General features: G+C 40.6%; 1 protein-coding gene across 2 annotated transcripts in view; it reads left to right on the top strand.

The window, feature by feature from the left end:
* VGLL4 (vestigial like family member 4) overlaps positions 1 to 12,635 on the top strand; it is a 165,357-nt gene that overhangs the window by 113,682 nt on the left and 39,040 nt on the right. For both annotated transcript variants that reach the window (XM_045024836.1, XM_045024835.1), the window contains one exon: positions 4,035 to 4,221. In XM_045024836.1, coding sequence (XP_044880771.1) covers positions 4,035 to 4,221 — 187 coding nt within the window. The remainder of the gene's footprint in view (positions 1 to 4,034; positions 4,222 to 12,635) is intronic.

Below are 12,635 nucleotides of genomic sequence, written 5' to 3' on the forward strand. Positions count from 1 at the left end.
GTTTCAGAATTTAATTTAGTCTGTTTTGTGTCGAGAAGTGTATCTTGTAAATCTTTGGTTGGAAAGATGAAGACTTTCATTTCTGGAGTGTAATTAATGCTCAGATTTTATGGACTTAATAGCAGCCAGCTGGAAGGAGGAAATTGGGAGGGGGAAGAGGATATGGTAGCCATGTTTGAATAGGCATGCTGCAGCCTACACTGAGATTCTGGGGTGGGGAGGAAGGAAGCAAGCTGACAAATGTGTGTGTATTAATTTTTTTATTTCTAGTCTTGGTGAGTCATGGACTTCTCAGAAGATTTTATCTGATGCATTTTGGGATTTCTCTGGTATCTTGCTGTCAAATCAGCATTTGTAAAAACATGATTTATGTCTTTATGAAGCTTGTATTGTATGTAACATTTCAGCAGGGAGACAGTGCTGACTGAACTCGAGGAGAAAACACAAACATTTATAAATGATCCAGTACTTACGGGACAGTAGCAAGGTATTGTAGGGCTGACCAGTGTGAATGGATCTAGAATGCTGCTTTTCTAAACATATAGCTTAGGTTAGGTCCATTATACTAAAGAAACCTCAGATTTAAACATGTAAGTTGGTAAAGGAGGGAGCATTCTTGCTGAGTGCATGGAGTCCTGTTAACGGAGCTGTATGTTACTGCAATTACAAGTGGATGGTACGTCACATCATTCTCTCTGTTTAGCTTGTCTGTACGCTATCATGTTGCCTAACAGCTCTAATTAAAAAAAAAATAAAACAAAAAAATGTTCACTGGGATGAATAGTCATAAGCAGAACTATTTGAAAGAGGCAGATATGCAGTGCCTTACCCAGCTGCTGGTTGAAACAAAGAGAAGTATTATGAGAAGAATAATGAACATGCGTTGGCTATCGGTGCTTCAGTTGCAGCCCAGACGCAGGCCTGTGCAGTAATGGATTTTGAAGATTGGATATAGGCTTGTGGAATTTTATGAAATACAGTTTTATCAGAGTGTTGTCTTGCCAGTAGGATGATGTCAGTCTGGTTACCATAGAGTGTGGTCAGACAGAGACAGACAAATCCAGTCAGTAAAACAGCATTTTGTTTGGTAGACTGAGTTGTGGTTTCTCTCTCCCTGATTTAAATTAAAGTGCTGTAAAGAGGAAAAACTTGAAAACAAATCTTTTTTTATTTCAATTTTTTTAATGTAAACCAGTTATAGGCCTAATGAGTCTTGGAGGCCACATGAGAGGCTGAGTTTGCAGTGTGGAATAAATACAGCATAATGCATGCAGGAGGGGTTATGTTTATAAAACAGTTTATCCTTGCAATTGATGGTGAGACCATTAGTGTTCATCATGGACCTCCCCCCCCCACGCAATCTATCCCCTCCCCCCCCCCCGCCTTTTCTTTTAGGTTCTTTCTGCCAGCCCTATCTCCCTATAGGGTTCCAGTCCTGTGAAGTACTGAGCACCTCCAGCAAAGATGCTGATAGCCATCCAATTCAGTAAGAAAGTCTTCAACACCTTCTGATACCCAGGGCCTCAGTAACAATGTCTTCATGAAGTTGTAGTGGTTGTTGCATTCATCTGATTTAGTTTTGCTAAGTGGCATTGTCACGCCATGGATGAAATCACTAGAACACTCAGAACTAGCTGGTGACTTTAGTTGCTCTTAGAATAATGATCCCAATATTTTTTGCTAAGTACATCTAAGAGGCTGAGAGAAATTGACCACCAGAATCTTTGTAGAGCTTGGTGGGTTTTATTAAGAGCTAGTGAAGACCCTTTATGCTTTACTACGTTCCTTTAGAAAGGCTTTTATTACACCAAATGCAGAAGATGATAGCATTTCGCTATCATGAACTTTCTAATTGAATGTGTTTTATTAATCGAGTTAGTAATTCAAACAAGTGCTGTTGCCACCACAGACACTATTGGGGGGGGGGGAATCCTGATATTTGGCAAAATAACAAAAGATACAGCCAATTTAGGAAATGTTACTTAGTGTCTCTTTGCTGTGATGCTGTGTCAAACTCCCTGAAAACCAAAACAGTTTCTAGTTTGGCGAATGGACGGTACTGGTAGATTTTTGCCTTTCACATCCACTCTGAGACTTCAAAAGTGACCTTGGACACGGTGGAGGGGGAAGGGAAGTATCAGACTCTTCTAATGATCAAGATTTCATCTTTTGAAGTGGGTGTCAACTTACACTTCAAAGGTAGAAATGAGGGAGATAAGCTAGGTAGGGAGTAGCTGATTATGATATGATTTAGTGCTATTGATGTAGCCACAGGCTTGTGTCAGAATGTGACCATAATATATGTGGAGCTCCTTACTGGTAACATTAAAGATTGAAAAATGTAGTATAGAATTTATTGATCAGGTTAAGTTCATAATGGCAAAACCTCCTTTCTGTAAAGGCTTTTTCTGCTGGGGTAAGGGATTTGCAACTAACAACTGGCAGTTTTAATACAGCACGTGGTCTGCATGTCCAGTTTCAGAATGTCTGCTGTAGAACATACTTTCTACTATTAGTTTCAAGATGGAAAATTCCCATCTAGCTTCAATGCCAGGGTCTTTAATAGAAATCATGACTTGTGGTGTAATATAGGTCACGGTATATTTGCTAGTTTATATCTTACTGACTCAATTGGCAAAATGTTTATTTTTACTGGTAAACTTTCAGGAGGTTTTCTTCTCACTCGTTCTTTTTCCAACAAAATAGTACTTGTCACCCATGTGAATTAGGGCTACTTTCTATAAATCATCTGTTCAACAGTGGTGATATCAAAATGTGTAGTGGCAGACAAAGATTTCTTTCTTAGGTACCGCATTGCTATAGATGGATTTGAGTTTATCCTAATTTTATTTGCCAAAATTGTGACCATGTGGAAACTAAAATGCTTCAGACACTGAAGGAAAAACACCAATTTTAAACTTTAACAAAAGTGTTTGTTTTAGGAGCATTACCAGGGTGGGTAAAGTTGATAGTCCAGATTACCCTCAATTCCCCTGAAAGCCCCCAAAAGTGATTTTCTTAATCTAAAAGTCCATATGAGGTTTAAATCTGACCTATTGCAGTAGAGATGGATATATCAATGGAGGCTGTAAACATTGGTGAACACTGGCATTTAATTGTAAAGGGAAGACGTTTGCAGCCCAATTTGTAAGGCATGCTTAATTACAGCAAATGGATATGCTATATAAATGTATCATTTCTTAAATTTGTATATACAACACCTGTATACTGCAAATGAGATTTCCAGCTAAATCTCAGATGCTGTGATGAGGTGTATCCCCTGGGTTTACTGCTAGTTAATCTAGTTGAAAATTAACTTGTTTAGGATTGAAGTTTTATGAGCCATGTGCCATACAGGCATGTTCTTTTCTTCATTGCACCAAAATGACATTAAAGGGCCAAAAATACACCAGTGTCAGCAAGAGCAGAATTTTTCCCTTAATATTCACCGAGAGTAATTAGATTAATATATTTGAGAGGCTTGATTCAGGCAACATTTTATATAATATTAAATTTAAAGTTTATTCAATAAATAATTTATATAATGAGTATTTGGCACAAATGTGAACTGTAGTCCCAGAATTTAAAGACGCTGGCATAGGGAAGGAACAAAGCCTACATCGCACACACAAAAGAAAGTCAGTCATGCTTTGCAGCGTAAGGTAATGTAAGTTCAGTGTTGAGTTGGCCTATCCTATTAAAAGAAATGCTTCTGAATAAAAGTACTTTTTAAGACTGCATTGGCTCAGCCTTTCGGCTCACCCAAGGTGAGTAAAGTATCCTTTCTGTAGTGCATTTTTTCAACTGTTACTTTATTCCAACATTTTTATTTTTAAACTGGATCCTAAACAGTTTCTTGCTTGAAAGACATGTCTTCTGAGTGATGCCTAATACTCTAACCACTCTTTCAGTGTGTCCTGAATATGCTGTGTGGCATGTGCCCCATTACTGTGTCAAAAACTTCCCCTTAAGAGTTGTTTTAAAAGGGGATGCTTTTTTCCCTGTGTTCATTTTACCTTGTGTTCTTCCTGTAGGTGAAGCAGCTCTAAGAGGTGAGCCCAGAATGCAGTCTCTTCCAGTATCCTCTGCTCTAACCAACCACCGAACAGGCCCTCCTCCCATCAGCCCCAAAAGAAAGTTCAGCATGGACCAAGGGGATGATGAGCTAGACTGTGAAAATGAACATGTCTCTAAAATGAGTCGAATGTTCAACCCACACCTGTAAGTTTCTCTCTTTCAATGCCTTTATTTCCTAGCCAAATAGAAGCGAATGCTGCTGCTGTCCCTTTAATTACGTTTTTTAAAAAAATATTTTGCATGTTGAAAATTATAGTATACCTTGAATTTAGGGCCAGACTCTTCCTTTGTTCTTTACATCAAGGGAAGAAGGTCTGTATGATCATCAAGAGGATTATGTGGCACTTTAAAACTGTTTTATAGCCTCAGGTAGTAGGAATTATGTTGACTGTGTACATCATAATATTTATATCAAGATATAGCTCTTTTTAATAATACCCTGTTCTTTTTAACCTGTTCCCTTCACATCCCATATCCTTAATCTTTGTACCCTGGAGAGAAAAAAAGGTAAAAGTGCTTCACATTTTTCTAAGGCCAGGAGACTCTGAGCCCAGCTGCTCAGTAGATTCCACCCTGACAACTGGACAGGCTGCAGTTGTTGTTAGAAGTTATTTATGTGATCATATTCAGACCCTGAGAGTGCATTTCATTAGGAGGTGAAACTTTCCATACAGGTAATATATGGAGAAGGGGTGTGGGGGAGGGAGGGAGGGAGGGCCAGGTGCCATTCCTGCTGTGTTCTTGTTGTTCTTGGGAATGCTGTTCTGGTTGGCATGAGAATTCCTTTCATTCTTGATTGGAGGAAGTGATCAGAGTACTTCAGCAGTCAGAGGTAGCTTGATAACTGCATACTGTTCCCTGCTGTCTCAGCTGAAATGGCCCTCTGCATTCCTCACATTCCACTCTGCTTTGGACTGTTGTGTTCAGTCACAAGACCGGGACAGAGGTATTTATCCTCAAATAAATCACCATAGTGTTAGTCAGAGGCTGGGCCTGCAGTCTGCAGTCTTGGAATTTGTTACAAATCAGGAATCCAGCACCGAAGTAATGCAAAACAGTGAATGCACACAAGCGGAGAAAGACATCTCATTTGCAGCATGGCTTTTTCTCTCTCTTTTTTTTTTTTTTTTTAAACTTAACTATTTACAGCCCTTCCTTACAAATGAGAGTGCTAGCCTTGGAAAAAAACAAATACTTTGTTTCTGTGGCAATACAAAACATATATGGAGAATTTTTAAGACATTTTTGAATTATGATAAAAGAATGAGGAGTACTTGTGGCACCTTAGAGACTAACAAATTTATTTGAGCATAAGTTTTTGTGGGCTAAAACCCACTTATGCTCAAATAAATTTGTTAGTCTCTAAGGTGCCACAAGTACTCCTCGTTCTTTTAGCTGATACAGACTAACATAGCTACCACGCTGAAACCTGACTTATGATGTTGTTTAATGGAAAATGTGTAATTTTCAAAACTGACATGGTGGAAATATAATAAAACATAACTAGCAGTTATGTATATTGTGCCACTTTATACAGTGCAGGCCATAAAAAAAGGTGGAGTTTGAACTGACACATTCACGTGCAGCCTAAATTGGCTTCAAAGCTAAAGCGCTGGAAACCAGAAGGTAAAGTTACTTCCTTCATGCAGTCCCATGGCTTAGATGGATCTTAAAGGCGACTGTACTTAGTCTTGTTTTTCTGCATAGCACTTCTGTCCAGCAGCCTGATTCTTTCAGTGGCTTAGTGTAGGAAAGATATATCTCCCCCTACAATAATAAGGTACTATAATAATAAGGTCTGCCCTGTAGTCCCATGGCGTGAATCAAATAATATATTTTAACAAGACCCTCTAGTTCAGGGTACGTCTACACTATGGGATTATTCCAATTTTACATAAACCGGTTTAGTAAAACAGATTGTATAAAATCGAGTGCACGCGGCCACACTAAGCACATTAAATCGGTGGTGTGCGTCCACGGTCCGAGGCTAGCATCGATTTCTGGAGCGTTGCACTGTGGGTAGCTATTCCGTAGCTATCCCATAGTTCCCGCAGTCTCCCCCGCCCCTTGGAATTCTGGGTTGAGATCCCAGTGCCTGATGGGGCAAAAATCATTGTCGCGGGTGGTTCTGGGTAAATGTCGTCAGTCACTCCTTCCTCCGGGAAAGCAACGGCAGACAATCATTTCGCGCCCTTTTTCCCTGGATTGCCCTGGCAGACGCCATAGCATGGAGCCTGTTTTGCCTCTTGTCATTGTCACCGTATGTGTACTAGATGCCGCTGACAGAGGCGATTCAACAGCGCTACACAGCAGCATTCATTTGCTTTTGCATGATAGCAGAGATGGTTATCAGCCGTTCTGTACCATCTTCCATGCCATTTTTAATTTGGCAATGAGATGACAGTTACCAGTCCTTTTGTGCTGTACCATCTGCTGCTCTCATAGGTGCCCCTGGCTGAGATCAGCCGGGGGCGCAAAAGACAAAAATGGGAATGACTCCCTGAGTCAATTCCTCATTTATGGTATCTAAAAATAGAATCAGTCCTGCCTAGAATATGGGGCAAGTGTACTAGAGAACCAGTGTATCAGAGAACCAGAGAGCACAGCCGCTCCGTGTCAGATCCCGCAGAAATGATGAGCTGTATGCCATTCACAGGGGATGCCCCTGCAACAACCCCACCTGTTGATTCCCTCCTCCCTCAGCCTTCCTGGGCTACCGTTGCAGTGTCCCCCATTTGTGTGATGAAGTAATAAAGAATGCAGGAATAAGAAACAGTGACTTGTTAGTGAGATAAAATGAGGGGAAGGCAGCCTCCAGCTGCTATGATAGTCCAGACAGGACATTAAGCAGTGTGGGGGAGAGGAGCCCAGCATCCCGCTGCTATGATAGTCCAGGCAGAACAGAATCTTTTCTTTACACATGAAGGGCGGGGGCTGATGGAGCTCAGCCCCCTGTTGCTATGATGAAGATGGTTACCAGCCATTCTGTACCATCTACTGGGAATGATCAGGAGTTTTTTACCCAGGCGCCCCCAGCCGACCTCACCGGAGGCCAGCCAGGAGCACTCACAGGGTGATGATGAGGACGGATACCAGTCCTTTTGTACTGCACCATCTGCCACAAGGCTGATGATGATGATGATGGATATCAGCCATATTGTACCATCAGCCACCCATGAGGGGGGGCGAGGATGCTGCCATTGACTGCTGCAGCATCGCGTCTATCAGCAGCATTCAGTAAACATAGGGTGACATTTAAAAGAGTCAAGAGAGGATTTTTTTCCCTTTTACTTCTGGAGGTGGGTGAGGGGGGTAAATTGACGAGCTATGCCCTGAACCACCGCGGACAATGTGTTTGACACTACAGGCACTGGGAGCTCAGCCAAGAATGCAAATGCTTTTCGGAGACTGCAGGAACTGTGGGATAGCTTGAGTCCTCAGTCCTCCCTCCCTCCCTCCCTCCATGAGCGTCCATTTGATTCTTTGGCTTTCCGTTACGCTTGTCACGCAGCAGCATGCTGAGTCCCTGCTGTGGCCTCTGGAGATTTTTTAAAAATGCTTTGGAATTTCGTCTTCTGTAACGGAGCTCTGATAGAACAGATTTGCCTGCCCATACAGCGATCACATCCGTACAGTCCATGCTGGAGCTCTTTTTGGATTTAGATTTTGGACTGCCTGTGCTGATCGGAGCTCCACGCTGGGCAAACAGGAAATGATATTCAAAAGTTCGCAGGGCTTTTCCTGTCTACCTGGCCACTGCATCCGAGTTCAGATTGCTGTCCAGAGCGGTCAGTGGTGCACTGTGGGATACCGCCCGGAGGCCAATACCGTCGATTTGCAGCCACACTAACCCTAATCCGATATGGTAATACCGATATTAGCGCTACTCCTCTCGTTAGGGAGGAGTACAGAAACCGGTTTAAAGAGCTCTTTATATCGATATAAAAGGCCTCTTAGTGTGGATGGGTGTGGCGTTAAATCGGTTTAACGCTCCTAAAACCGGTTTAAACGCGTAGTGTAGACCAGGCCTCAGAGAGGAAAAAAATCTATCAGAGCACACATTGTACCCTCTTTCAATCTAAAAGATTTCTAGCAGATAATATTCAATTTTTTGAACCAAATGTCACAAAACTTAGACATTTCAGATGTCTATAATAAAAAAAATTTAACAAACACTCCCTGAATTTTGCACTATGAACAAAAAAGTTACATTTCGCTAATGATTTCCAGATTTTCCCTCTTTCTTTGTCTCTGGTTATGTTTGATCTTGAGTTAGCAATATAAATGCATTATATAATACTTTGTAAAAGGCTTAGACAAAGTTTTGATTTAAAAAAAATTAAGCATCTGCAGTAAAAGCTTGTTTTTGTTACTTTATCACTAAAGACATCATAGTATATTGGGAAAAGAAGTGTTGTACTGAGCATTATTGGCAGTAATAGTTTACTGGCTTGGAGGGTCTGGAAAAGATAATTTGGCAGCATTTCATTTAGAAAAACAAATAATTCATGTTCAGCTGCTGTTGCTGCCAATATCATGTTGTATGGAAACTCTGTCCTTTTGAAGACTAGATGGCAAGATTAATTGTATTAAACATAGAAAAGAAGATAGAGAAGAGGATTATAAAATTTCAGTTTTGCTCAGGCCTATTGGAACTAATTTAAAAGAAAAAGATGTAGGTTTTGGAATTAGGGAAAGTGATATATATTTTCTGTGCCACAAAATAGAAGACTGTTCCACTGAGCCTAATTGGTGTTAAACCCCTATTTAAACCACAGTCAATTGGTCTGATGTACTCCCAGTCTTCTGCCAGTGGAACCTGGGCTGCAGGCGCCTTGGTGTGTGCAGCTCTGTCCCGGGAAAAGGCCTGGCCAGGGCACCTGGTTCATTAATTCAGCACATCCCCAAGGTATCCTGTATGTAGAGCGCATGCTGTAAATATAAAGCCACCCTCCTATGGCAGAACCCCATGAGGATGACTGCCACCCACCACAAGGAAGAATCCCATTGGGCACAGCTGCCACAGATGGTTCAGCGGGGTGCAGATTACACCCCCCTGCATCAACTGCAGACATTTCAACCACAGTGTATTTCTAAAGTACTTTAGATGGGCAGTCCATTTTTGTAAACCCTGTCCAATCTTGTGTTTTTCTGTGTCACTTTGCTGAAATCATGAAGTAGGCATATATTCATCCTTGCCATGGGAGCATACCGTGGCAGTGAATGTGACTGAACCAGATTAGACCTGCAGCAGTACCATATATGTTATGAAGGGTAGAACTTCTGTTAGTAATTTGAGTTTAGCCCTAAGTAGGAGTGCTGGTGCATCCCCCAACACTGGACATCAGATGGAATGTATCCATCTGAATGCTCAGGGACTGCAGAAGTAGTTTGACAGAAACTCAAGGATGGTAGCAGTTTGTTTTGGAATGGGTCTGGACTCTGGAGATATGTTCTCCCTACTCAGGTGTAACTCCCCATTTGCACTAAATAATACCCGTAGGTAGGTTTTTGAGTATTGAATGGTATGTACAGGTATATTTATTTCAGCATCTGGGATAGCGGGAATGAGTCAAAGTGGCCTGGCAACTCTACTGTGTTCTGTAAAATTTGTAATGGAATCCCTTTCCCCCCAACAAAGATTTAATTTAACAGAGGTTGTAGTTTTCAGAGGAACTGATTTTCTGCTGCATGGGAAGTGAAACATGGCTGGGACCTTCCAGCTGAGTATTTAAAATTCAGTACATGATATTCCAGAATGAAATGTCTGTCCTTCTTTTCAGCTTTGCAATATATTGGGATGTATTAGGACCATTATCTGCCACTTGCTTTATGATCTGGAAGAAATCATACCTATTCATTTCTCCGTATGAGACAGCTCCAAACTTTTTGTTATGCTTGTTTGGCTAAAATTAACTAGTAGGGGTGAAAGGGAAAAAATGATTCCCTTCCACCAGTATCATGCAGCTTTTTCTATGACATATGACAAGCTTGGAATCTTTTTGTTTATTTTTCACACTTTCTACTCTTTAAACCTCTCTCTATTATGTTACTCCTAAAAGCATTCTCTAACATATTATGGGTATTACAATCCTTGCTGGATTGAAAGGTGCTTCATTTTCTAATAAAATTTAAAGAGCTGCATCATTTTAAACCTAAAAGTGGAAAGTGCCACTGTTTTCTTACACTAAATTCCTGTGATTTGATAGAGAGTAATTAGGAAATTGATTTGTGTAGGACCTGCAAGTGCCATACCTTTCCATGGAGTAGCAGGGGAAATATAACCTTCTTTATATTGTATTTTAAGGGGAAATTGGTTTATTGTTATGGTTCCTCCTGCTTAATTTTAAATGTATCTGGCTGATGTGATGCAAGTATAACACTAATGAGGTGTTGTACCTTTAAGTAAAGGTCTCAGGCCTGACCTGTGTTGTGTGGGTTTCTTGTTTGTCAGGCTGGAGGCATTTTCTCATTTTCACAGTTCAGCTGAAAACAAAGGCCTCCTTATCCTTGCAGGGAGCTCTTAAGAGCTGACATCAGCCTTTTCCCAGCAGGCATCATTTCTGCCTTAAGAGTCCTTGCAGAGAGCTGGGAAGTCTAATAGCAATTTCTTTTCATGGCTTTTTTTGTTGTTTTTTTTGTTTGTTTGTTTGTTTTTTGCCAGCTAACAAATCAAATGAGCAAATGCCCAGGGCAGGAAGAGCAAGGAGGTTGAAAAAAGTGACACTGATAAGTTTTTTACTTCTCTGCCTTTTATTAGGAACTCTCATGTGCATAGCTCTTTTCTACAGTGGGTAAAATCATTGCAGTGTAGTGACTGTAAAAATGTTTTCCATCTTGCCAAACAATAGGGACAGATCAGTATATTTAGTTGTAAAATGAAAGTGTTAATTGATTATATTGGTGTCTTTGGAAGTGTCATCTAGATTTTGTTTTATTGGTAAAGTTGTACATGAGTCTTACCATTTTAAAATATATTGGAGAGAGACTGTTGTTTTCTCTCTGCCTGTAGATTACTCCAGTTTAAAATTTAATATTTTTATTTTGGGACTTGACCATGATAAATACGTATAAATATTAAATGGTTTGCCTCTCTTAGTCACAATTCATTCAGATGTGCAGCATTAGGATTGTTGTGAAAATGAACTTGCATATGAAAGTGTCATAGTTCTGTTGCAGCAAATTGCAGCTGTTTAGCACAATTTTGAAGATTAATCTCTTACATAAGAATTGGCTTATCATAATAAGACCAAGCTCAGGTCTTCCCACTAATATTCTGCACATAAAAATACCTTCTAAAATGTTAAGTTTGAGACCAAAGCAAGAAACTTCAGAGTGCAGGAGAAGAATTGAAGAATTGTGTCATACATTCTTCATACAGCTATCTTGGATTCCTGCATTGCAGTTTGCAAGATCCCATTGGACACTGTAGGTTTCTTACTATGGTAATTCTATGCATTTTCTCTACTTTGTAGAGCCCTCAGTGGGAAATTACAGTGGTTTCCATATTTGCCTCCCTTTTCAACTGTTCTCAAAGCAAACTGGACTGAAGATGTCCTTATTTGCCCAGTCAGGTTACTTGGCAGTAGCTCAAAACAAGGAATTCAAGAGAGATCCTGAATTCTACATGGCAGGGCAGTGCTGGATCACCTGAAAGAAGGAAGTGCCTCACCTTGCTCTCTAGCTATTCCTATTCCCTGCAGAAAAGAAGCATTGAGGGGCTCCACAGAGAAGCATGTCCATTGTCTTTTTGATGCAGATGACATTGTAGCTCCAAGGGGCCTTTGGGAAAGAGCTAAAAAGCATTAAAATGGGAAGAGGGAGGCATGGGGAGCCCTAACCTTGAACTCTGGGGTTTTGTTTGGTGTTTAAAAATATTTTTAGATTGTTATTTTAGGGTGATTAACCAGAATGTAAAAAAGCAATCCAGAGTCACCAGAATTTCCTTCCGACTGTGAGGCTGCTTTTTGAAGTGTCTTAGAACCCAACTCAGCATTTTCAAAGGGATCCTCTCAGATCTAAAATTGTCCGGGCTCTCAATGGAACTTTTCCAGCACAGGTCTTACTGATTAGAACTGGTTCAACCTTTTAAAGAGGCACCATTTTGTTGAAAAGACTACATGTGAGGAACAGGGCAATGGGAAACCTAACCTGCTTCCCCTCACTTCACTTCTGCCGAATGCATGTAAAACCCATAAACCAGCTTTATTTTTCATGACTTCTAATGCCCTTTCAATCTCTTTCCAAAACTCTTCATCCCAAACTGCTGCCAAGAAATGCAGATTAACATTTAATGAATAAATAACAAGTCCACCTTAACTGTGGTATTGTGACTCTTAGTAGCAAAAGGCCCAGCATGTGGTATAGCGTGTTTGATCAGTAATCAAGTCACTATTGGAACCTCACAGAAGCCCAGGAAAGCATTTAAGAACATGCTTAGTCCACCTGTATTTAGGAAATCACTCAAGCATTGGCTTAAGTGCTTCCTGAGCAGGATGCTTTCCTGAATCGGGACCACAATTTGGTCCACCTTATGTCATGATTCAAAATCCTGATTG

The sequence above is a fragment of the Mauremys mutica genome, chromosome 7 (assembly GCF_020497125.1).
Source record: "Mauremys mutica isolate MM-2020 ecotype Southern chromosome 7, ASM2049712v1, whole genome shotgun sequence".
In the NCBI taxonomy this organism is placed as follows: Eukaryota; Metazoa; Chordata; order Testudines; family Geoemydidae; genus Mauremys; species Mauremys mutica.